The 27,557-nt window shown below is 39.8% G+C and overlaps 1 protein-coding gene across 5 annotated transcripts in view; it reads left to right on the forward strand.

Moving 5' to 3' along the window:
• The window catches only part of PRKCD (protein kinase C delta), a 124,822-nt gene that overhangs the window by 68,889 nt on the left and 28,376 nt on the right, over nucleotides 1-27,557 (forward strand). For all 5 annotated transcript variants that reach the window (XM_039480914.1, XM_039480912.1, XM_039480911.1 and 2 more), the window contains exons 2-4: nucleotides 5,062-5,198; nucleotides 10,025-10,224; nucleotides 17,026-17,086. In XM_039480914.1, the coding sequence (XP_039336848.1) occupies nucleotides 5,084-5,198; nucleotides 10,025-10,224; nucleotides 17,026-17,086 (376 nt within the window). In that variant the 5' untranslated portion in view covers nucleotides 5,062-5,083. The remainder of the gene's footprint in view (nucleotides 1-5,061; nucleotides 5,199-10,024; nucleotides 10,225-17,025; nucleotides 17,087-27,557) is intronic.

Genomic DNA, 27,557 nt, shown 5'->3' on the forward strand with positions numbered 1-27,557 from the left:
GGCCTTGACACACTTATAAGTCTGTAGGAATATTGATTATGGAGCAATTTGAGAAACTCAAGTGTAATAAATCATCAGGCCTTCTTGTTTCTGAAGGAAATAAAGTGTGACAAAGAAGAGGTAAAAAGATTCTCACAGTTATTCAATGCAGCTTTGAAAATAGCAACTGTTCCTGAAGAATGTAGTGCCTATGCGGGGGTGGGGGAGGAAGGAGGGGAGAGAGAAGGATGGGAAGAACAGAGCCAAGAGGAACCCTGGGAATTCCCAGTTAGTGAACCTCATCTGTCTTCTAGAGAAATGTATTATTTAGCAGCATTTATACTTTGCTAACAGTCAGCTAGTCACAACTATGTATGAGTACAAGTGTGAAAATAAAGTGCTTGTCCTCAATAGCTTGCAATATAATTGATAGTGAATCTAACTAAAAGCAAAACACTGCCACACTTGGAAATTTAGTTTGATCGGGTCAAACTGACACATTACTTGCAATTGAAAACTGTGCCCCTCTCTCTAGTTAGTTTTTTTTATTGTGTTAATAAAATTGTAAAGGTCCAAAGAAGGTCAACAGAGATAGAAGCATGTAGGAAACTTCAAAAAAAAATAGAATAAATTAGCATTGAAGGGAGAGAAGAGGGAAAGTAGTTGAGGTTCTTTAGAGAACGGTGTATGTGCAGTTAAAAATCTCATCGGTCCTCTGTCACACTTGAACAAGGGGTCACTTGCTGAAATTAATGCTGGGTAAATTTAAAGCCAATAACAGGAAATAATTCTTCAGAGCTTGGAGTCAGCCTGTGGGATTCAGAGCTCCAGGAGATCAAATTCTCCTACTGGAGCTGAATTTTAAAAGGAGCGGGATAATTTGATGAGTGATAACTTTATTAGGCTTACTAAGACAAAAGTAATGAGCTCATAATTGTAGGGTTCGGAAAGAAATTCTTCCCCACCCATCTCTCTCTCACACACACACACACAATTGGCTAAGCGGCATTATGGCTTTTTTACATCCTTCCCCCTCCCTTTTTCTTTATCTGAAGTATCAGTTCGTGGCCACTGCTTGTGGCAGGATATGAGACTTGAAGCACCAGTTGTTATATCTTGTCTGCAAACTATATGTTGCTTAATGTTTTTAATTGGGTTGTTTTCCTAACCTAGAAAAATAAACCACTTTGACATTTCTGAGGACTTGAAACCATGCAACATATAACAATGGCATGAATTGAACATATCACTGGATAGCTGTTCAGTTACAATGACCTATGAGAAAATGATAGCGCAGTGGATGCCAAGTTAGATTTTCCAAGCTTTGCAAAACCCTAGCCTAAATTTTCAAAAGTGACTTAATTTGAGTGCCTCATTGTTTTAATTTATATTTGAAAAAATAAATCTTAATGTGATCTGACTTTTCAGAAGTGCTGAGCAGCTACCCTCTGAAATTCAGGATGCTGAACACTTACCTCTTATATAGCACTTTCATCACTAGATCTCAAAGAGCTTTATAAAGAAAGTCAGTGGTGTTATTCCCATTTTACAGATGGGGAAAATGAGGCACAGATAGGCTTAGTAACTTGCACATAGTCACCAAACAGGTCAGCAGCAGAGTCATGAATAGAGCATAGGTCTCCTGACCTAAAATCTGGATTACTGAAGAATCCTGTCTTAAGTTAAAATGCTCACTAGTGCATTGGTAAGTTCTAGACTTCAAACATGAAAGGCATGATTCTGATCTTGTTCACACCAGTTTTACACAATGGAGTTATTCCTGATTTAGAATAGTATAGGTGAGATCAGAATCGGATCTCAATTCCCTAACAGAAGAAATTTAAAATGTAATGACAGACCAATAAATGGTTTTTCTTGTCATGGCAGCCTCCATGTCCTCCAATGTCCTTTTAAAAAGGAAACCTCATTTAACAATAAACCTAGGTAATCAAACAAAACTTTTCTATGATTACTTGGACAGAACCTTGGTGTTCCACGGTTATTTTCTTTATTCTTCTTTAATCAGAGGAGCATTGACAGTTTCAGGTTCTTTGTCTCTCCATTATTTCAAAACAGTTCATAGTTGTATTTGATTGTTATCAGTACTGATGTATTGAAAGGATTCAGTGTCTCTGTGAATGTTAAAACAAACATTGACTACTCAGGGTTTAGTTGTGAACTCGGTGGACAGAGAAAAGGATGTAACAATAATTGAAACATGAGATAAGAGACTGGACGAGAGTTTTAGCTGAGTTGGATGGATAGGAAATGCTGTAATATAGAAATGTTATGAAGAAAGAAACAGCAAGATTTAGAAATAACCTGTATGTGAAGGCCTAGAGAGAGAGAAGTCCAGCTCTAGATGACACCCAGACTATGGGCCTGAGTGACAGGTAAATGGTGATCATGTTCACAGTGATCGAGAGAGGAGATAGATTAAAACCCCTATTTTAGTCATGTTGAACTTGAGCTGATGGCTAGACCTCTACTGAAGTTGTAATGTTCTAAACTCCTCAGAACTAGCTTAGAGCCAAAGAAAATGATAGAAATGTATATATAGTCTGAAGTCTATATTTAAAGGTACCTTATGCAAAGCTGCCATAGTGATAACTGAATAGGGGAAAAGTCTTGGAGTAATCATGAATGAATCAGTGTTACTGGAAAAGATTAAAGCAAGAGTGTGAAGGAAATATTTCTATACGAAGCATGTAGCAAAGTGAGAAAGTAAACATGGACTAGTGATGTATGGGCCACTTATTCAAGCAGCATGTTCGTAATTTTGAAAAGGCACCTGTATTCAGTGATTATTTAACAGTGGTGTTGTGTTGGGGGGGAGGGGAGAATTATCCTGACTAGCCAAGACAGATCTTTCCAAAACAATGTAGGAAATCTTACTGTAGATTCAGTAGTTCATCGGGTGCTTCTTCAAATGGAGGCAGTGTATTAAATAACAGAAGTTATGTCCCTTTCTGCTTTGATTACTTACCTCTTGAGGTTGCACAGAGAATTGGCAATGTAGCTGTGCCTTGGCAGGACCACATAGCAACTAGAAGAGAAGACATTCTGTATTCCCATGATTAATGAAACAGTTATGTAAGACAAGGTTTGTCATCTTCAGTCCTTGGATGGTTGTGGACATCGTTAAAGGGCTAGGTGGAGCAGTACTCCTGAGGGCATTTTGCACCAAAAAGAAAAAAAAATTCTGCACACAATATTTTAAAATTCTGCAAATTTTATTTGTCAAATAAATGTGGAGGCTCCAGTATGGTATTGGGGAGCACAGGTCACTGGCTGCACAGAGATGGGAGATCCCTGTGCAGCTCCCCCCAGGACACGGACTCAGCAGTGAGGCTGCACCCAACCCTGACACAGCGCAAGGACCGGACCTGCCCCAGAAACACCCCAGGGCCCTGCCCCTCCATGCCAGGTGTGCCAGGTGTGGGCAGGCAGGCTCAGCAAGGCAGGATCCAAGTGTGGAGGGGCTTAGTGTGGGGAGATCCAGGTGTGGGTTGAGAGAGTTCTGTGTGGGGAAATCTGGGTGCAGCCATCTCAGTGGGGGATCCGGGTGCTGGGGGGACCTGGATGCACAGTGCCTTGTTGGGGGGGTTCTGAGTGCAACGGCAATGGGACTCTGCAGGGCGGTCCGGGTGAAGGTGGCCGGGGCTCAGTGGAGGGCCCAGATGCTGGGAAAGTGGGGCTCAGTGGGGTGGGGATCCAGGTGCAGCTGGTTGGGACTAGGTGAGGTGGGGATCCAGGTATGGGTGGCTCGTCAGGGTGGTACAGGTGCAAGGGGAGTGGGGCTCATCAGGGGGGTTCTGAGTGCAGGGGGGTGAGGCTCAGCAGGAGGGTCTGAGTCTCAGGGTGTCTGGATGCATGGGGGTTGAGTGGATGGGGAAGCAGCTACCTTTACAGGGATCTCTCCCCCTGCAGCTGAGGAGTGATGGGTACAGGAAATGGGCAGGGGGGAGGGAGTTTGTAGAGCTTCCTGCAGCTGGGAGAGAAATCTGGGGGTGGGTCTGACCTGGCTCCAGATGCCATGCAGGGGAAGAGGAAGTCCTGTCCTGCCAAGCCAGGACTAGCAGCTGAGCCTGATGCAGGGTAGGAGCCACCAGCTGGGTCTTCCTCAGTTCCACCCTCTGCCCCACAGTGATTTTACGTCTCTGCCGGCTGCCCTGGGCACTCAAAACATACTGCTGGGAAGGGTCACATGACCACTCTTGTGGCTTCCCTTTGCTTCCCTGTCAGAAAGCCATTTTTCTGCGGGGAAGCAAATAAATCTGCTGGTGACATAAATTCTGTGCATGCATAGTGACGCAGAATTCCCCCAGGAGTAGAGCAGGCAAACTTCTAAAAGAATCTTCCAACTGGGAGAAAGCACTTTTTAAAAAATCAACATCTCTAATTATGCCAAGTGAGCCAACATGCCACATGATAGTTGGTCACATCCACTTTGTCAGATCACATAAGTGCTTCCAAAAAAAATCATAATTTTGTTAATCTTAACAGATAAACGTATTCAAGGCAGCGGAAGCTCAACAAGTTTAATGCACATGTAAGGTCAATATATTTGGGTTACAGTTCAGTTTTGTAGCTCATAGACACTATGTTGAGTGTTTCCGTAGCTTTGATGTTAAGCTCCATACCAACAGAAGTGCTTAGTTAATCCATTAACTAAGTGCTTCTATTCGTATGGAGCTTAACGTCAAAGTTAATCTATTAACAGTATTCTGCACAACCTTATGTTTTCAAAGGGGCGTGAAGACTATGACTATGAATTGGACATACTGGGAAGGAGGTCTCTTCCAACTTGTCTGGCTAAAATATCTTCTTAGCTATATGTAATAATGTCTTTATTACACTCTGCTTTAGTTTTAAGGTCATGCTCTCAAAAACTACCTCTAAATTTTTACCATGCAAGTTTTGCGCATTCAGATAGAAGCATTAGCAAAAGTTGTAAGAACAGATTTAGAGACTGGATTTGGGGTCACTCTGATTGAGGAACCTCATATTAGATTTTGGTTTTCTTGTCTGCTTCAGCCCAATTTTTTATTTTAGGATTTATATTTTCTTTTGTTCACCTAGGTTTGTTCCACTGTTGTGAGCAATGGCTCCCTTCTTACGGATATCTTTCAACTCATTTGAGCTGGGACCTATGCAGAATGAAGGGGAGCAGCTGCAGCCCTTCTGCGCTATAAAGATGAAAGAAGCCTTGACAACAGGTACAGTAATGACTGACACATTTCTGGACTTAAATATGCTTATTAGAAATTACACACACTACACACGTGCTGTGGCAGGGCTGCGGGACTCAAGACTCAGTCCTGCAAGGTGTTGTACACTCTTGTCCTGATCCTGCAAAGCACTTAGAAGCGTTGGCTTCACTTAAAAAAATAACGGGAGTACTTGTGGCACCTTAGAGACTAACAAATTTATTTAGTCTCTAAGGTGCCACAAGTACTCCTGTTGTTTTTGCCGATACAGACTAACACGGCTGCTACTCTGAAACTTAAAGAAATGTGAGAAGTTCCATTGACTTCTGTGGAGTTCATGCTTTTGCTGGATGTGGCCCAGATTGCTCAGTGCTTAGCAGGATCAAATCCTTCCTTATTAATTTCCTGTTTCTCTACAAAAAATAAATGTATGTGGCAAAACTGTCTAGTTGTCCTATTTGCATGGGGCGTTATGGTGACTAGCTAGTGAGCTAACGTTTGCAGATCCGCTATCTGTGTGCTATCTAAATTGTAAAATATGCTTACCTGAAAGTTTGGGGAGAACTGTGGTATCCTGGAAAAGCACTCTAAATTGCACTGGAATGAGAGCCCTTTTTCTCAAATGCAGGACTGTAAATGGCTGCAGTGTGTTAAATGAAATATATGTTAGTGGGTAATTTGGTTTATTATTGTCACCATGGGTTCTTGATAGGAATTAATTTGTTTGGAACTAATCGTACTCCATGTGAACATGTCCCTATGAGCACATGTAGTATATTTACATGGGTGTTAATGCAGCGCAAACAATAATAATAACCTCGTGGGGTGGTGGGAGGCAAGTTCTTTGACCTTCATTTCAAAATTAAATTAGTACAGTATGGCTGTACTAAACAAAAAAAAAAGTTAACATTTTTTTGAAGGATTTATAGGCCTGTTGAAACTGTCTTCCTATAACAAGAATTTAGGCCCGTTTCTTCCTATGATATTTATCTAGTGGTCACTCATGATAGCTGCATTGAGTGGGCTGTAAAATTATAGGAATTGCTGTGTCATATCAAAGCCAAGGGCCATTATTCTATCGCTGACAGTTGCCAGCACCAGATCCTGCAGAGAAATAGCAAGAAACACCACAGTAGGCAGATGTGGGATAATCTTCTCCCCAATCTATAATCGATAGAGATTGTTTTAAGACCTGATGCATGAGGTCATAAGTTTATTATCAAAAGGCTAAAATTTAGTGAGTAAGAATAACGATGGAAACAGAAATGTGTATATATAAAACTAAATATAATATGCTTCACAGAGTCTAAACTTAACTTCATCAGGCTAAAACCTTTGTCTAAAATAGTTTCTCAGCTAAAGTAATCTCTCAGTGTCTCCAGCCAACATGGTTGGGATCCCTCTTTCATGAATTCAAAAAGCACTGATCTTTTTGCTTTCTCAGTGAAGGACGAAAAGGTGTCCTTTTTTGCTTTCCCATTGTATCTCCAAAGTTCATTGTTTTGTCCCCAGAGTCAGGATGACAACTGTGGTTTATTCCCATGTGTGCTGACTCCATGTTGCCTTCACATCCTCATGTCGCTGTCATATGCAAACAGGCTTCCATTGTGTTAGCTTTCAATGCTTATTTTACATGTGAACCAAGGCAAACATATACATCCTTTGTCTAGTCAAAACCTGCTTGTTAAGCCTGTTTTGATTCAGTCTTTAAAACATATTTCCCTGTGTGTGTGTGTGTGTGTGTACACACACACATACACAGCTCTGTAAATATCAACCCTACATACATCTCACAATGATTATGAGGATCAATATGACATAAGCTTTTAGTAGAGATCTCATTTGACAGTCTTTGCTTTCATAGTATTTGGCATTGTGGTGGGTGTAGTGAGTTTGTCAAGCCAGTCAGAAGTTACTGTTACAGAACAATGAACCGTTTTGCCAGTTGACATTGAGTAGTTCTTAGGGTCACAGGCAGTAAGGTGACACAGAACAAGATCTAGCAACCTCATGCTGAAAATCCTGTTTTAATGGGGTTGGAAAAAAGAGGCTTACCAGGGGCTAGAGCGCCTCCTGTTGGGTGGGTGCAAACCTGCACACACTTTCTTCACAGTGTGCTACCCTCTCCCTTCCCCACACCCCCATCAGCTGTTGCCTTTGTCAGGTGGGTCTTCGGTGGCTCAGCCCTCCGGCCGAGTCAGACACAGTCAATATGCATGAATGCACAAACCCTTTCTGGGATAAAAGGTCCAACAGTCCAGAAGGACTACCGAGGAAAGGGAGAGAAAACAAGTTCAGTCTCAGCTTTCCTTTCCCCTCCCAATCTCTTTCTCCTTTTGGAGTGGTGGTGGATTGGGCCTTTGCAGTGGGAGAAAGAAGCTCATTTTCAGTTTTCATGAGTGTGTCCTGTGGACCTAGAGAATGTCATGAATAATTTTGTTTGGACTTAATGTTACTGCATCCTGAGTAGGGAAAAGATCATCCCCTGGGACAAAGATAGAAATACTAGGAAAAGTAAATTTGCATGGGGTTTGGGATTAAGCAGATTATAAAACATTAAAAAGTAAGTTAAAGAGACCCTTGTAAATAGACAAAATAGGAAAGGACTGAAAGGATAGTGACAAAACCTTTCAACATTCTTCTCTATTGCTGTTCGTCAGTGACATTGATGTATTAATTTGTAGGCAGGTAACTTGATCAATGACAAGTCCTGACTAATATGAATTATTTTAAATAAATAAATAAATAAATAAATAAAAAGCAGCATGGCTTGGTGGAATCTTTTCCAGCAACTCTGGCTGCTCCTTCAGTCTTGAACATTTTTAAAGAATAGGTACATGTGTAAAATACCTATTCAGTGTGTAAACTTTAAACAAGTTTCCACTTAGAATTTCCACAGGAAATGGATCCCTGCTAGTGTTTAATAGACTTTTGTTTAGTTAAAAGGTTTCTAGAAGCCTGGGAACCTTTTTTGTTCTGTGGAATGGTTTCCCCATGCGCAGTGCTGTAACTTCTGTAACTCTGCCGTAACAGAGCACTTTTTAATGGGACTTATAAGATACATATAACAGACCTAAAAAGACAGGGATGGGTGCATATATTTCTCTCTATATTGAAGGATCTCTCCATTAATATACTCTTTCTGATGTCCCGGGGCAACTTTCTATAGTACAGTGCTTTCTGATGAGAGGGTTCCGTTTTTAACAATCAGATGACTAGGCCGGTCAACTGGATGTGCCATGCAGAAGACCTGGTCTTGATGGCCAGTTTCTTATTGCCCAGTGCAGCAGAAACTTCAAGCAATGGGGAGATAGCATGTTTATCCCATAGACTATAGGGAGTGTCTTGTGGTTCAACAGACACCCTTACACCTAATTAAGTACAACCATGTATATCGCCAGTTAGCCATTCCTATCTTTTGTTTGAAAGATAATAGTGATGTTGGAGAAGAAAAACATGGGTATGAGAAGATCCTTTAGGATTATAATAAAAGTTCTGTCTAGCTTAAGGCTTTCTATAGTTACTCTCACCATCTGTTTATCTAAAAACCTTCATAGTAGCTATAGAGAGTGCTGAATTCTGGAAGGAACTTTTGATTAATTGAAACCTTTGCTATGATTAGCTGTCTACAAGACTATGAATTCCAGGTAAAAGCTTTTGAATACAAGTAAAGGAGAAAAAACAGAAGGTCATAACAAAATGCAGGAGATACTCAGGTGGCTGTTTGTGATCATTTTGAGAGTGCCTTTCAGCAAACAGATTTAAGCTTACTTGTCAAAGCTGTAATTTGTAATGCTGTTCTTGGCAGGCATTCCCTAATAAAGAAATACTAAGGTGTTATTCTTTATTGCTGTTTAGACAGCTCATCACAATGAGCAGAGTGCATCAAACAAACTGTTATTGAATTAATATAAACTTAACTTGGAATTCATGCTTCAGAAAGGTGTTTAGATAATAAGGGCCCAACCCTTCCCTCATGGGAGTAAACAGGAATTCTACCAGTTACTTTGATGGGAGGAAGATCATGGCCTAACTTCTTTGGGTAGGTGCTGTGCTCTTGTTCTGGTTTGTACAGCACTAGCACAGGAGAATCCCAGTCGGTGACTAAGGCTTCTCTGCACCATGATAATACAAATAATAATAATAATTGAAGCACATGCATGCTGTACAGCAGGAGAGCGGTCTTGAAATACTTTGAAAGCTGTAGAAATCATGACTGGATCAGACCACAGTACTGTTTAGAGTGCCTTTTCTCTATGCTGCTTCTGAATAGAACTGTGAGAAGAATGTGAGAATAGGTTAGGAGACTTAGTTAACGAGATTTTTCAGCTTCAGGCCACCAGCTGGAATTTAGACTAGGCTAGCATTAAACATCTCTTAATTTGTCATCTAGTGGTGGATGCCTGATGTGAGAAGCTAGTGATCTAATCCCTATCACACAATATACTAATGCCTTCTGGGCATTTTCATCAAATAGTCTAATGTCTGAACTGAATGTCCATGGACACTCAACTAACCTCTGAACACTACCATATAGCTCATCCCTCTAGATCCAAGTTGAGGCACATTAGCATTTTCACTGCTGGTGCCTGTGCTATAACTGATATGTGGATAAACATAACTCTCAAGGATCAGAGAGTTTACCAATGTTTGAATACTTTGGTGCTTATCCGAGTGGCAGTCCCAACCTCATGCTTTCTGAGGTTCTCTCCTGCTTATGATTTCATAGTGAGGGTCATCTCAATGTTGTTGTTTTTCCATTTAAAGTCAAATCAGATATTATCATACGTAGAGCCATCACTTACCACTTATCCCACTTTCTGTACGATTTTCAGAGAGGGGAAAAACTTTGGTCCAGAAGAAGCCCACCATGTACCCAGAATGGAAATCTTCCTTTGATGCCCACATCTATGAAGGGCGTGTCATTCAAATTGTTCTCATGAAGGCAGCAGAAGACCCACTGTCCGAGGTTACCGTAGGGGTATCAGTCTTGGCAGAGAGGTGCAAGAAGGGCAACGGCAAAGCAGAGTTCTGGGTAAGTGCGAAGATGAATCCATTCAAGATCACTCTATTATGTTTTTTGTCTTGTTTGATTTCACTCAAGCTGAACAGACTTGCCATTTTGCTTTTAAAATATGAGTGTTTGCTCCCTTTTGACATGCAGAGCAGTCTGTCTAAGTAAGACAGTTATTTTAGAACTGCTAATGATGTAGATAATGAAATGCCAATGTCCATGAAGTTGATAGTAAAATCCTAGGCTTAAGTGTCTGAAAATAATGACCCGTATCACACTCAGAATTTATCTTAAAAAGTGTGATCAGCATATATGTTAATAGAGTTGGATTATCATAATGAACATGTATATGATAAAAAGTGAAGCTAATTCTAAGTCTCTTTCATTTTGTATATTGCTTTTCAAAAATAATAATAAATAATTTCTATTTGTGCTGGAACAAGTTTTCCTTTCTTCCTGACCCCCAGCTATTTGATCACTCTTTCTTGCCCTCATATCCTGTGACACATGTGACCAGTTCTGTTTACAAATGCAGTTTTGAATGCCTTGTTTCTAAACAAAAGCTCACTGTTGCAATGATTATCATTTTGTCTCTGCTATTTACATGGCAAATGATTTGCAAACCTGTTAAAACTTCCTCATTAAATAAATAGACGATAAAAAAATCTTTTGGATGCCACTGTCTCATCTTGCCCTTGAGTAAAGAGCAGCTCTGTCTTATGGGATGAGGGTCTGGTTTATCTCAAAAGATTGAATGTTTTCTCAGTAGTCCTGTGGTCTCCATATATATTATTTTACTAAATGAGTTCTCCCATAAAACCTTGACTCAAGCATAGAAAAATAACAAAGTAAGGGAACCTTGTGTTTAAAATGGCTTCAAGTTAAGCAATATAAAATTCATCAAAACTTTCATAGTTGCTTCATGACATTTTACAAATTTCCTAAACACAGTTCTGAGTCTGAGTTAATCATTTTGGAAATGATTCTGGGTAGACATTGAAAACCTGAAGTGACAAAAAGATGGAAACGTTCAAAATTATTTTTTCAATAGAAATGGGATCAGAACCCTGGATCTGAACATTCAAACATCTGGTGAAGTTCAGATCAGAATTCAAACTTTGCAGCCTGTGTACATCTCTAATATTTAATATATTGATGTTTTCATTTGATTAATTTGACTTAACTGATTTTTCATTAACTAAAATCCCAACTGTCATATTACAAAACTGTTTCCCTGACCCCTTCTACACTTTGATAGTTTCATACATTTGAAGTGAACAAGGAAATATTTTACTAATGCATTTGTGATTTCCCCTTTTTCCTCATTTACTGAGGTAGACCAGACCCTAGTCCCATAATACAGAGTTGCTGTATCACTCAAGGTCAAGATGAATTAGTGGCATCCAACAGAATTGTTTTGGTATTTTGAAGTGCTTGTTCTCATTACTTACAGCAGAGGAATAATCCATGTTTAAAATATTAGTGGGTTTCTGCATATTAAATCAGTCATTCAGAAAGACATGCCTAATAATTCAGAGTCTATAAACTGAGGGAAGTGCCTATGCTTGCCATAATTTGAATGTGACCTCTCCATTTATTATGGTTGGGGGCACCCAATTATGATTGTACCCTGTAAGAAAGTATGGAGATATATATAGTCTCACCCCCTATGCATGTAAGGGTAAAAGTTGATTCCAGAGAGCTCTACCGGAAGGCTGCTGTGTCTGATAATACAGGAACCTGTCTATCTCTGCCCGTGAGAGAGACAAGATACGTGAGGTAATCTTTTATTGGCCCAACTTTTGGTGGTGGAAGGGACAAGCTTTTTTGCTTCACACAGCTCTCCTTCAGATCTGCGGAAGGTAACCAGTTCGTCTAAGCTAAATACAAAGTGGGACAGATAGTTAAGCATAAGGGGTGCACGCGTGCTGTAGGTGTCCACTTAAAATGATGTGGGCAATTAAGGGTTAACAGGTAGTGGAGTGTGTTACAAATTGTGGTAAAGAGCCATAAAACCCAATGTCTTTGTTAAGTCTGTGGTTTTAGTGTCTAGCAGAGTTATGAATTTAAGTTCCCATGCTTGTCTTTTGAAGGTATTACGCAGGTTTCGTTTGAGGAAAAGGACTGAGAGGTCAGTATGTTGCTTTGTGACAAGTGTTTTCCCAAGGATGATATTGTGTTTTTGTCTTGTATTGTTTCTCTGAGTGAGTTTATTCAGGAGCATAGTGATTGTCCAGTTTCATCCACATAGTTGTTTTGGGGGCCTTTGATTCACTGGATGAGGTACACCACAGGTTGTGATAGGTATGTGTGGGACCCACTGATCTTGAAAGATGTGCTGTGGTGTGTATTGATCATCATAACAGTGGAGATATGTCTACAGGTTTTACATCTGCTATTCTGGCAGGCTTCTGGTGCCGCTTTTAGTTAGTGTGCCCTGGTCTGTGCAGAACTTGCTTGTAATGACGACCGTGGTGAGGCTGGGGTTGGAAGTCCAGAAGTGGGGGGATTGGGATTTGGTCCCCATCCGGTATGGGTTGTAATTGTTTGATGATACCCCATATGGGTTCCAGTGTGGGGTGGTAGGTGACAAATAGGGGTTTTCAGTCAGTGAGCTTTTTGTATTGTATTTTGTCTTTATTGAAGCGGGTTCTCTCAGGGTATTTGGGTGATCTGTTCCATGATGTGATATACTTCTCTGTGGAGAGAAGTGAAGGCAGACTTAGTGTTTAGTGAAGGCAGTTTTAAGTGCATTTAGTGTATCCCAGTCTTCCTCTTTGGAGCAAATTCTGCAGTATCTGAGTGCCTGGCTGTAGATAACCAATTTCTTGGTGTGTCTGGGGTGGTTACTGGATCTGTGGAGGGAAGTGTGATGATCCATGAGTTTCTTGTATATAGTCAATTTTTGAAGCCGATGTTGGTGTCCAGGAAGTCAATACTAGAGAAGTGTTCTAGAGTAAGTTTGATGTATGGATGCTGGTGGTTAGATTTCCATCGCAACTTCATGAGGGAGCTTAGGCTGTCTGTCCAGAGGATGAAGAAATAATTAATGTATCTCAGGCATATCTTTGGTTTTTGTGGCGTGTTTTTCCAGAAATTCTTCCTTGAGGTGGCCGTTGAAGAGGTTGGCATATTGGGGAGCCATCTTAATACCCATGGCTGTTCCTATGGCTTGGACAAAGTGTTTGTTGTTAAATGAGTTTGGTGGTGATTGTTGACAGAGGATTTCTGAGCATTGTACGTTATCTTGTAGGTATTTGAGGCAGGCAGTGATACTGTTATGGTGAGGGATACTGGTGTATAGGGAGATGACATCTATGGTGGCAAGGATGGTGTTCTGTGGGAGGTTGATGGAGTTTCTGGAGGAAGTTGATAGTGTCTTGGAGGAAGCTGGCCCTTTGTGTGGTGAGTTGTTTGAGGATGGTTTTGTGTATCATGATCTTCCTTCAGTAAGAGTGCCATGGCAAGACATGGGTCTGCCTGGTTTCCTTTGTTTGTGTATCTTGAGAAGCAAGTAGAATGTCCCTTAGGTGGATCATGAGGGATGAGATGGTAGTTTTTCTTAGAGATGTTTGAGGAAGGATTTGATGGTGTCTTTAAATTCCTGTGTAAATTGTGGGGTGGGGTGGTCTTTGCGTTCTTTATAGTAGGTGGGGTCAGAGAGTGTCTGTTGACCTCATTGGCACAGCCATCTGATTAAGGACTACAATGGTGCCTGATTTGTGTGCTGGTTAGATTACTATCTGGTGGTTGGAATTCAAGGATGGTATAGCTGTTCTTTGAGTGGTGGACAGATGGTGGTGAAAGGCTTTCCTGTACAGATGTTTGTTTTTGTTGAGGATTTCAGTCAATTTTTTTGTTCCTGAAGCAATCAATGTAATGATCCAGTCTGTGCTTTCGTCCGCTGTGGGAGGGTCCAGTCAGATTATTCTTTTTTCTTGTGACCATCTGTGGGGATGTGATAGTTCAGGGGGGTGTTGTCTTTGTTGTGAAAGAATTCTTTGAGGCAGAGTCAGCAGAGGAATGTTTGTAGTTCTCCACATGTTAGTTCCAATTCAGAAAAAGTTCATTTCCTTGGAAAGTACGGATAGCTCAGTTCCAATTAGGGGTAGCCTTGATAGATTGATGATGTGAGGGTAGTGTGTGGTATCCATGTAGTAGGCCTCTGCCTTTCACAACATGGCTAGTGGGGTGAGTGTGGAGGAAAATTTTACTCAATGAGAGTGGGCTGACCTGACCTCCTTAGAAGCTCTTATGTTGTTCTGATGTTTAAAGCTTGCATCAAAGCAGCTAGGTTTTCCCAGAACTCAATTACTCAAGGAGAGAGTGTACCACTGGGTGTCTTGGTGCGGGAAGAGGGAACAAACAAGTGCCAGCTTGCGCAGTGAGTTCCAGAGTCGTCCTGCCAGTGCACGGCAGGATGGCTCAGGACAGTTGGTAGAGAACAATAGTGGGGAGTATTCTTGTTGCTGCTCTGAAGAGGAGTGAGTGGAGTGCATCATTTCTTGGTGTGTGCAACACGCTGCAGTATATGTGCTTAAAGGCAGAGGGTTGGGAAGGTGGTTTGGTTGCATCCATAACCAACAACCACTCCTCCCTTTGGGAAGCAGGTGTGGTGGCTTGATGGGCCCCTCTTAGCCCTTTCTGAATGCTATTTATATAGGCCCAGGGGGTTGTTACATGCATCTGCTGGGTACAGGAAGGCCTTTTGCACCTTTTACAAGTACATTTCTATAGCACAGAGCAGGATTTGGCTCTCAGCAGATTCTAATCAATGTGGAAACAGGTATTTTAACTGCACCCAGTAATACAGGCACAGCAAAATCTAAATGGTGCAACACAGGATATTTCACCACAGGATGAGGCTTGATTGTATTGCTTCACTAATGTTCTGAAAATGGATGCTGCTGCACTCGAAGGCCTCTCCTCATCTTGCTGAAGGAGAGAGAGCCTTAACCATTAGGTTCTTCCCCAACCCAGACTGACCATCCAGAAAAACAGAGGCCAGTGAAGAGCAATGAAAAGGAAAATGACATTCCTGACCATGTCTTCATGTGTGTTTGCACTGTACCGAGCACTGTTCAGGCCCTGATATTGGTTGTGACTTTTGGACGCTACCATACTATAAGTAATAATAAATGATAACATGGGGAACGGGGTGAGGAGAGAGTATCTAGAATGAGAGTCGAAGACGACATGTCATTCCGTTGATGCCAGATGCAGAGTGCTACACTCACCAATATGGTAGTGGTATGCACTTTAAACTTACAGAGGTATAGAAGATAATGGGCCAAACAGATTTTAGAGGACATCTTTATTAAAACGTGCTTAATTCTAATTTTATTTACATATATTGCTTGGATACAATATTAAAGGATTTGTTCACCCTTTGTATTCCAATGTAGCACTTTCAAACTTTGCACAGTTCTTCAGACCTGCATGTTTCATTTTTTGGAAGTTAAAAATAAAAAAAAAGGGTGAATTTGAGCACAGGTGAATGGTACTGTATAGATAGCATTGTAGACTGAAGTCCTCTATTACCCATGCAACAGGTACAGTGCAGGCAGCAGCAATGCAAGCTTCTTCCATATTGCGTTAATCCTGACCAGAAGGGACCATATCTTGGGACGAGAAGGTAGTTCAGTCTCCAATGATCTGTCTTAGGTCTGCCTGCAGAGACCGCCAACTAATAGGAGTTGTGGTGTGAATCCTTGTCCACCTCTAACTTTACATAGACCAGCAAACATTCATCACATGGTAATGACTTTTGGTCATTAACAACCATCATCTGATTTTAATCACTGACCTAGGGATGAAAAACTCCATTCTCCCACTACATTTCTGGTGGTGTCTGGCCCTGACATAACAGAGGAGAAAGTCAGAAATGCAATCCAGGAAATGAAGAGTGGTAAGGTAGTGGGATCTGATGAAGTGATGGTGGGCTTGATGAAAGTCTTGGGCGAGAGAGACATAAAATGGATGAACAGAGTCATTAAAACCATATGGCAAGAAAAGAGAATTTCTGAAGACAGATGCCAGGCTATGCTGGTCCTAATACATAAGAAGGGAAGCATCAATTAACATGGAAACTGTTGATGTATAAAACTGTTGTTGCATGGGAGGAAGATACTGGAAGCGAGGGATAGGAGAATGATGGAACCCCTCATCGAACAAAAGTAGTTTAGCTTTAGGAGAGGACACGGTGCCATCGTTGTAATTCGGTAAGGGATAGAAAAGCAATTAGAATACCAACAGGATTGTTTATGGACTTTTATCAACCCAGAAGGATGCTCACACCAGCCTGAGGTTTAATAACTATGGTGCATGCTCTGTACAGTTGACCTAAAAGAGTAATCTGAACATGTTTTGGAAAAACAAGTCCCTTTGAAGTGTAAGTCACACTGCACCGGGGTTGGCCCTAACTCCCTCTGCTGTTTATCATACTGGTGGACTATGTCAGCAGGAAGATCAGTGTAAATCAAAATTAAGAAAATAAAAAAACTAACCACTCAGTCAGTTGTCTTGATTACAGCAGAAACAAAACAAAAAGCTCAACAACACTTTGACTGTACTGCACGGTCTGTCTAACACTGGTACATCAAAGCAATGAAAGAGGCAAGAAGAGGTAAAAAGAAATAAAGTTGGCATTGTCACTACAATGAAATACAAGGGGTTTGGAGAAATATCCCTGTTTCCAAAGTCATTATCCTGTAATTTTACTTAAATGACACTTTCTAATTCTATTGAGAAATATCAATTAAACTAAATCACTGCAATTGTCCTATCAACCCAATAATTCACTATTGGTCTTTCCTCTCTCAGCTTGACTTACAACCTCAAGGGAAGGTATTGATGGCTGTGCAATATCTTCTAGAAGATGCAGGTAAAGTAACCATTTTATTTTTGTCAAGTACCAACATTTGTAATGATTTCTTATATTTTGTTTTCTACAAATGAAATCACATTGTGGAAAGTGCATTGTTCCAGAAAAATTGTACTCAGTGGAATTTTCTAATGTATGAATTTTTACTTTTGTAATTCCATCACTTTTTATGCAGGACTAGTGTTGGGTGCATATCTAATGTATCTATCTCAGATACTTATATAACCTCCACTGCGGTAGCATTTAAGCACCTCACAATCTTTAATGTATCTTGGCTGACAACACCCGTGTGAGGTAAGGAAGTGCTGTTCTGGAACTGAGGACAGAGAAGTTAATTCACTTGTCCACGATCATACAGGAAGTTTGTGGTGGAGCAAGGAATTGAACACACATCTTCCAAGTCCCAGGGTAGTGTCCTGACCACTGAAGCTAAAAACCATATGACTGAGTGAAATAATTGAATGTGTGTCAGCATGTGAATAAAGTCAGTGCTGTACCATTTAATTTTAAATGCTGTAAATTTTGTATATATTGGGAAGGAATGAATATAGTTTATGGAGGAAAACTAGGGGTAATGGGATACAATTAAGGAAGGGGACATTTAGGCTGAAAAATGGGGACCATTTCCTGACAGGTTGTAAATAACTTCCTAGAAGAAGTGATAGAAACCCCATCACTTGAGATGTTTTAAACTCAGACTGAACAGTGGACTTTTAACAGTCCTGCACTGGCAGAGAGATGAGCTGAATTACCTACCAATGATAGCTCTCATCTGTCTCTGTCTTCTGTGGTTTTATACTGTGTGTCCAGTAAATTAGCAGCAGTAGCACTATGACCCACTCTGTCTCCAAAATAATTGTGCCTATTTGGAGATGGCAAAAAGATTCATGTCATGGTTGGAATGAAACTCTGCTTGTTTCATTTCTACTCACATGCCTAAGACTAGAAGAGTTTAATACAGTTTGAATTTCATTTCAGAATATTTGCACAACACTAATTAGGACACTTTCACCCCCAGATCACCAGTTCAAATCCCATCTCGTTTGGAAATGCTTTGCCACCTGCTGGCTGTTTGACCTACACAAATGGAGCTGATGGACTCAGCCCAGATCTGTTGCTATTAGACAAGTGTTGACATTTAAAAAATCAGTCCCCTAGTTAGCAGTAATGCTTGTTGGAATTCCCAAGAGTGGAACAAAGAACTAAACACATTCATGGGGGAATGATGGGGCAGGAAGGCTGTACTCTTGTTACATGTGGTGTGACTATTCTATGGATAAGACATACAAGCTTCTTTCTCCAGGGCTCCCCATCTGGCAATTCTCCCTGCACTTGTTACTCTATGCACTCCCCATCTGTGGCCTCATAAAGTCCAAATATCTCTTTATCAACTTCCTTCTGGCACTGGAAGAGGAATCTGGACTGGAGGGTGGGTGATATCTCTACAAGTGTGAGGTCTTTTTCTGGTCTCTCAACAATGCATTCATTCAGCCAGAGTTCCTCTAGGCAGCATTCACTGACTTCTTGGACTATTCATATAAATGGGCATTGTCTAGAGTTCTCCATCTCTGAATCCTTTGTTTTGACCCCAATACTTGCACCCTCATCCCTGCTTTTTTAATTCTTTGTCCCCCATACTTAGTTAAATCCTGGGCTGTATAGCCTCTCTCTTACTTGAGGGATAGGACTTGTGTTCTTTGGTGGGCTCCACCTACTTACCCAAGATTCAAATAGGCTGGCACCTTTGACATTTGCACAGAAAAATAAATAAAGGAAAAAAGTATTTTTAGTGGAAAAGAATCTGCTGCAGGTAATCCTTTTATGTTCTAGTAATCCTTTTATGTTTAAAGATATTTTAAAAGAATGTCAAGGAAACGGGAGTTTAAAAAAATCAAGCTAAAAATGATTGTAGTGAAACTCTTCAACATGAAGTCCTTTTGCACCACATGTACCATCTGTGTGAAACCTACTGTATGGTTACTAAAGATAAAATGTGGTGTGAAATGTGTGATCACAGAGTTCTCGTTTGGACATACCATTAATGATTGTTCTCTTAAGTAATAAAACTTTGTAAAGCAACAAAATTTGTGCGAATCTGAAGGACTTATGAACAGAAATCTCTTCAAAATCTGAATGCTTTGTATATATAGTGGTCAACACTATTCCAGTCTGGGTTCAAACTGGCATCAGAGAAGTGTGTTAGGAAACATTTATCTTGGTCCACACACATCGCTGGTTCACATGCAAGATTGCTGCAGATTAGAGAGTAGTACTATGACAGCATATGTATTGACAAACATATGGATAATGAATAGAAATCTGATTGTCAAAAGCTTGCAATGTTCTGGGCTGAGAGTGAGCAAAGTGAACATTTCTAAATATGTTATGATGGTTCATTTAACAAGACTGAGGCCTATCTTTGTCTCACTAAGGAGTATGAAAAATAATCATAGTTTGCACTGTAAATACCATAGAATTTTTCAAGTTATCACATACAAGCCTATACTCTCTTCTCAAAGATTTACTTTAACAGTGATGTGCTGTTACGAAAATTCTCATATAGTATACAGCATGCTAGCATGCTATGAGAACTATGATAAATAATTAAAACTAAATGGCAATTATCAAAACAAATGGAGAAAATAGCTGTAATATCATTGTGCTTTTTTGCCTCCTCCTTTGTTAAATCATAAGTTTCTCAGTTGTTGTGAATTAGTGAAATCATCCTATAATTAACACAGAGAGAGTGTTAATCTGTAGTGTTGTTAAACCTTTGGATAAAGTCAGTATCCAAGACAGTTTGCTCTTTATTCTCGTCAATCTAAATCTAAATCTAAATTCTAAATCTTCCTTTCTCTTTTTGTACTTCATTTTATGATCAGGCAAGTTTGGCAGTTTCAGTAAAACAAAAAGGATATTTGGAATGGCCATTTTGTGTGTTATATCTAGGGAGTGTTACATATTTTTCAGCATTAATCTTGCCTTTATTATTGCTGACATGACTTCTTGCTGAGAAATTAAAAAGGAACATTAGAAAACTAGGGAGAGCAGAGTGCTAATATTCTTATATTATAGGGGAAAGGCTTGTAGGGGAAACTGATTTTCCTGAGGCATTCTATTTTTTCAATTTACACCAGAAAACTAAGGATAAGATTTGTAAAAGTATTTAGATGTACAAGTCCCCTTGAAAGACTTGTGCTCCTAAGTCACTAAGGTGTTTCCAAAAATTTCACCTTGTTTCTTATACTGTGTAGGGCTTTGTTTTTATAAGATAAATATTATTCTACTAACATAACATATGAGGTGTTTGCTTAATGACAGTTAGAAATACATTTAGAAGTTTAGACCAATTAACACTCTACAGGGCGGACACTGCTTCACTTGTTTTGAATTGGGTACTGCATGATCTTTACATGCTCCTGTAATTAGCTCCGAATATATCTTTTTACATAAGTTTTGGCTACCTGCTTCTGGGTCATTCTAACCTATATTATGTCAATAACATCGCACACATCTTTTATAAACTGTGACCATATAGATCATTGTTGCAACCAGGGTCCTATGGTTGCACCAGTTCTTATATAGAGGAGGCCAAGTGGGGTGTGTATGGGAAGGTTGTAGTTTTCTGGTTATGATTATGCTGTCTGTATGTTTGTATAATTTTTGGATTTGAAGTTATGAATATTGGCTATGTACTGTTTTGATTCTAAGTAGCCTCAGTGAAGCATTTGGTCAGCTTCTTGAGAAAGGACTTTTCTCAGTAAATGCCCAGTCAAGAAACACTTAACTGACAATGGACTTTGGAAGATGCCAATCCACATCTGAGCTTTCCTGGGAATGTTCAAACTAACATGTAAACAATGGCGTCAGCCTGCAAAAAGCTGAATAATTCATAGACATGTGACTTGCCCAGGTGACTGCAAACTCCATCTTGTTGAGGGGGGTTTCCACCCACGAGAGAGAGACTATATAAGGCCTTGGAAACCCCTCCATTTTGTCATCAGCTGGCTCAAAAGATAGCCTCTCTATCCCAAAGAGATGCCTGAAAGAAACTGGAACAGAGGACAGTAACTATGGGGGTGTGAGTGATTGCTGGACCCAGACTAGGAAGGAGTCTAGTCTGTAAAAGAAGCTTATTGGAACATCTCTGAGGCTGAGATTTACCTGCATTTAGTTTCCTACTGTATTAGGCTTAGACTTGTATTAGGCTTAGACACACACAGGTACGGACGCACCAGCTGTAGAATCACACAGAGTCTGCAAACTGCTGTCTGTGAGAAGACTCAGCTAGGAAATCACCCAGCACTCAAGTGCAGCTCCCCTCTGGAAAGTACACCCGAAATAATAATGTCCGGCGCTGTAGAGAAATCTTTACAACGTAAGCTCACAAATTTGCCCCATCCCTCAATGTGGAGGAAGATATGCACAACTTGTTGCCGCCCCCCTCAGTTAGAAATTGCACAAACTGGGTTTAATAATAAAACAAGTTTATTAACTATAAAAGACAGATTTTAAGTTATTATAATGGATAACAAACAGAACAAAGCAGATTACTAAGCAAATAAAACAAAACATGCATACTAAGCTTAAGGTCTTACAGAGACTGGTTTCAAGAAGTAATTTCTCACCCTAAATGTTGTTTTAGGCAAGTTGCAGAGTTTCTGTAGCTTAGAGTTCCAGTTATTTCTCTTTACAGACTAGACTCCAGTCATAGTCTGAACTCAGCCCTTGCCTTTCCCTCAGCTTAGTTCCTTTGTCTCTTCAGGTATTTTCAGCAGTCTTTCTTCTTGGGCAGGAAGGCAATGGAGAAGATCCCCGTTTGCCTTATTCCCCAGCCTTAAATAAGACTTACATAAGGCGGGAATCTTTTGGTTCCCAGTCTTGACCTCCCCCTCCTTTTAGTGGAAAATTACTAGAAGTCCAAGATGGTGTTTAGTACCAGGTGACAGGACCACCTGACCTAGTAGTGGCACAGCTAGGAGGAAGGAGAGAGATTAGTATCTTCAAAGTCTTTTTGTTTCTTCCTAATGGCCCATCAAGGCTGATGGTGGGTGTCTCCCAAATACACACACGGTTGTAATTGTTACACAGTCAATATTCCTAACTTTAGATACAGAAATGATACATGCATACAAATTGGATAATCACAATCAGTAAATTATAACCTTTCCGATGATACCTTACAAGATCCATCTTGCATAACATATATCTCGGTTATGCCATATTCATATCATAAGCATATTCCCATAAAGAATCTGGAGTTTGACGTCACAGTGTTTAATATTGTTCCATCAAATATATTATTACAGAATAGTTTCTTTGGAATAAATTGCTATTAAAATGGTAAGCAAAAAAGGGCTGCCTTGAGATATAGCAGTAGCACTTAACTCGTGTTCCTTTGTTGCAGATTAGGGTCTGACAGGAAGCCTGCTAGATAATTTGGAGACAGAAGGGTCTCCTTCCCAGTCCTTGAAGTTCCTTTCCCAAGGATTCTTTAAAACCGTGGCTACAGAGCCCTGACTTTCAGGTGCCTGAACCCAAGGCCCCCAAATGGTCCCATCCTGAGAATTTCTTCTTGCCTTCCATATTACCTTTCCTTTAAAGAGAGAATATTGCGGATGGGAGTCAGGTGATTTTTTTTCATGCAACAGAAAATGGGAATGGGGAGTAAGGCATGTGACCCCCTCACGATCTATAATGTTATGTACTTTCTCCCCAACCCTTATATTGTGTAATAGGAAATGAAGTGATGCTCCTGAAAAGCAGCTGCAGCTTAATAGTGTGCAGATGCAATACATTTTATGCCTTGCTTGACCTTGTTTATTCAAATGTAGTTAATGACCTTATCCAGTAAGAAAACCCAGCATCACAGTGCATGGTTTAAGACTGAGCCTCACTGTGTGTGAGAGCAGCTTGGAAGCAGTTGGAGTATCTTTTTTTGTTTTTGTTTTGTTTTGTTTGTTTCTGGACTTTGAATTGCCATGCTGCTCGCTTCAGCTTCTAGGAGAAGGGGTTAGTGAATTATCTTTCTTTTCAGAGTTATAAGTTATATCAGAAGGCAAATGCTTCACAAGTTACTGCCAGCAAATTAGCAAATTAGCTGGTCCTGTTGGGAGGAGGGAATATGAATTGCTCAAAGATGTGTGTACACTGCTTTAAATGTAATGCATCTTCTCTACATGTTGTGTGGGGAGTGTTGAGTAACTGAACATGAGATTTTAAGAGGGGCAGATATAATTTAGCTTATTATTTTTCATACTAAGAGACAGATTTACAGGTGTTCTGCTAACACCATCTGCATGCTGGGTAGGGCTAAATTACAATACAGTGCAATCTCTGTGGTACGCAAAGCATGTTTGGCATTCTTGTCTCCTTTTAAAAATAATAATAAGCCATAATGATGATAAATTAGAAGTCAGAAGATGGCCCTATAATTTGTAAGATGAGAGGGAGAGCAAATTTATCTGTGAACTAGGGGAAAATAATATCTCTAAGAGATGCCATATTCAGTATATTGTGATCTGTCTCATACTAAACTGAACTTTCAGTTCTCACCCTCAAGTAAATTGATGGTTTATATCGTGAACATAAATGGACTTCCTGAAAATCATACCTCTGAAAGGTGAAATTTTTTGAAAATCAAATCAAATATTAAATTTATTTTATTCTTTCATAGCCACAAATTACACTGTAGACAATAAGCCAGCAATATACATTATCAGCCAAGTACCATAAACCACAAGACAGAGGGAACTGAATTTAGTTTTGCCAATGCACAGGAGGTGGATAATGTATTTTCAGTTGTGCTTTAAAATAGCATTCCTCTGTTTACAGAGAGCAAAAACTATCAAGCATTTCTGTGCAGACATGTTAACTCTATGAAAACATTTAGGGTGAAGTCTTGGCTCCATTGAAGTCAGTGGCAAAACTCCCTTTGAGATCAATGGGGTCAGGATTTCACCGTTTGAATTTTCCTCACTTCCTACCCCATAGCGCCTTACTGTGGCAGTAGGTGGGTGGAGTGGGAAGGTGAAAACTTTAATATTTCAACAGAGTTGCCTCTTGCCATTCAACCATTATTCACACACAAAGAATCACAGCTGGAAATCCTGAGTTCCTCCCTCGCCTTGCAGCTGGTGTAGGTGGTATGTCAGGCAGAGGAGAATAGCAGCTTGGTGACAGTAGGATTTAGAGATTTCATCCTGCTCCCATTCAAGTCCATGGAAAAACTTCTGTTAACTCTAATGGTGAGGATCAAGCCCTAAACTACTAAGCTGGTGGGGAGGACATAGCATGATGAGAAAAAGGACCAGTAGCACCTCTCAAGAATGAGCATTAGCTGTAATTTTTTAAATGAGAAGTAAGTTGTCTATTTACTCCTTTACTCAGTGTGATCCCCTACCATTTGGGTGTTAAAAACTTGTGCTGGTTGTGGTGTTCAATACATGGACTGCAGATTTGTCCATTTTAATCTGTCCCCCCGCCCCTTGTTTAAAAGGCAGTTTGCTAGAACACTGGTGTCCTTACTTTGTCTTTTTTCTAAGAGTGCTTCAGCATCATTAACTTTCACCAAAGACCAGGACCTTTAGATCGCACTCAAACGTAGATATAAGTGCAGTATTCCCATAATACTATGCTGCAGTATCTGAGTCAAAGCAGCGGGATGTCAGCTTAATTCTTGGTGTGCAGTTTACAACACCACTTACTTACAACACACACACACACACGAAGAATGTGTCATCTATAGGGCAAGGTGCCCTGGCAGTCTAAGAAAACAGCTATTACAACTAACTCATTCAGTTACCCTTGCAATGGAAGTACAGAAACTTCTAAATATATAAGCCCTGTTAAAAGGTTCTGTGGGAAAAAGAGGTTTTGATTAGTTACGCATATAAAAGGTTTTAGCATAACTGCCTAGGGCTGGTGTAGATTTAGATTGAATGTTCTATGCAAGATCACTATCAAGAGGCTACTGCTCATGTTAGTAAACAAATGCAGAATTTTATTGGTATTGAAACCTAAAATATGTCATCAACGCCAAATCCACAAGTACTCTCAGAACAAACAAGTTGATACAGATACAATAAAATACATAGAACATTAAAATACATAGAACAAGAATATACATGATGATGAAAAAATAAATGTGAACAAAATATACTTTTAGCAACAAACATAGTAAACAAAGAAAAATTTAAAATAATCCAGAGTAGCAGGTGTATATTTAGATTTATTATTTTATTAAAATGTAGAGTTCTGGAAAGTTTTCCCTTTTAAAGTAGTTTTTGTACAGATAATTCATTCATGTGTGTGTAGCATGTGTGTCTGTAGCATGAATGCAGAGTGTAGGGCCAGGTTGAAGAACTGCTTTCTCTGAGCTGAACGAGCCTGTGCCAGGTAAGAAATCTAGTTTGGGAAAAATTTGTATTGCTGTCTGTGCAAAGGTTCTAGATGGACGTTTTTATTGAATTTGGCCCGGAGGGCTTTGTTAACATTCAAACAAACCAACAGCAATGCAATAGAATGTTTAAAGGGACACTCTGAACTTCAGCTTTAGTAAGTTTTAAATTGAAGGTGGTATTATTAACATGGGGGAAAATGTGTTTGCAGTATGTTCTTTTTACATTGGCAGTGATCCTTTAACTGCTCAGCCATTTAGCACAAAACTGGATTTCACCTATCCACACAAATCCACCACTATGAAACATTCATGGCAAGCTCTGTTTTTTTCAAATCCCACAATTTGCTTTCCCATTTCTAGGCTTTCAGGGGAAAAAAATCCATATTGTATACTGAATAAATTAATACCTTGAGAGCTCAGCTCTCTGTCTCTCTCCATGAATATTGGTTTGTCAGCTTCTGGCAAAGCTTTTTCCTTGGGTATTTGGAAAAGAATGGGCTGATTGGGCTGAGATCGCCCTCTTGGTATGGGGGTTGTTGTCATTGTGGTTAGGTTAGTTCTAGTAATATTGTTTAGATAGTTCAATAAAATATATTATAGATTGTTAAAAGTATGAAATGTTACTTGTTTCTATTACTGTGATTTACCTAGAAGCAGGAATAGGCACTGAAGAATTTAAATAAAAACTGTATGTTCATAAAGATACAGTTCTTCTGGTCTGATTGCAGTGTCATGATTGGGGGCTGATTTTTATCCCCTATCTCAATGTATAAATGCTGGGAGTAGGTTTTAGATATATTAAAAGAGCTGGTTTGAGAAAAGGATCTGAATTTTAAGAAGAGAAAAGGAGATATTTGAATAAGAAGTGCTTGTTATATATTTTTCATATTGTCTCATTATTTACTAGGCAGGAAACATCTAGAAAAGCTAAATGTAATGGTGTGTTCTGGGGCTAAAAATGATTCATTACAAATCTAATAGTAACTACAATTGTTGTGGGGGATTTTCTGACACCATCAACAGCAGAATTGTTGATGGTGCAGTTGGTATGTTACCATTTATGAGTGTGCTGAGTATGTATAGCACAAGGATCTAGTCTGTGAAAATCCTGCCAATCTCTGTTGCACTTCCCATGACTTCACGCTTTTAGGGAAGGGCAAAGTTCCCCATGCTTTTGTGTTGCCCCCAACTCTTTGGAATTCTGACTCATTTCCTCAGCCTGCTCCTCCCAGCCACTACTGCTATCTGAATCTCAGCTCACAAATAAAATCTTTCTTCCCATTTGACCTTATGATAGCTCCGCTTTTTGAAGTGGTTGTTGGCAATATGTACTACAAGGCTTTTATATAAAGAATTGAAATTGTAATGTTACTGTAATTCACTTTAGATATCATTTTAAAGCAGTCTTAGCTTCTCAGATGCAGTCCAGCAACAGCTGCTGTGCAAACTTCCCTATTCGCTCTGGAGCAAAAGTGAAAATGTTCTTTTCAATAATAGTTTGATATATTGGTTGATTTCGGCCAAAGCAGTGCAGATATGTCATTTAATAAGGCAGTCACTTGTAGAAGCAGGTTGTTCTGGAAAACAGATTTTGACATTGATACCGTGTGCAAGGATTCTTAAGATAAAATGGGGATGCGATGGTTAAGGACAGTGACTGTTTTACTAGCTTTAAATTATGCTTCCCACTACCTGTATGCACTGACTTCTGAAGCTTAGCTTTTCTTTGGAGTTCATTGTCAGTTTTACCTCAAGTGGGGGAAACATATTATGATTTTGTCCCATGTACTGATCAGCAGCTGGCTAGGAATTGAGTGCAACAGTATTAGATTGCTATAGTAACTTCAGCATGAAGAGAACTATTTCCCATTTTCATGGTGAACTCTTCTGTTAGGTTCACAGCTTGCAGGTTTTCCTGAAGCTATATTTTCATTCAACTCCCCACCTCAGAAGCTTTAATTTATTAAATGTTTTCCATCTGCATTGAGCTAAATTATCAAAATGTAGGCCTGAAAAGAGAGGCTGTTGGGGTAAAATTATGCAAGAAACAGCTTTTCTCCCCCTTTGGCT

This window comes from Mauremys reevesii, linkage group 7 (assembly GCF_016161935.1).
Source record: "Mauremys reevesii isolate NIE-2019 linkage group 7, ASM1616193v1, whole genome shotgun sequence".
Taxonomy (NCBI): domain Eukaryota; kingdom Metazoa; phylum Chordata; order Testudines; family Geoemydidae; genus Mauremys; species Mauremys reevesii.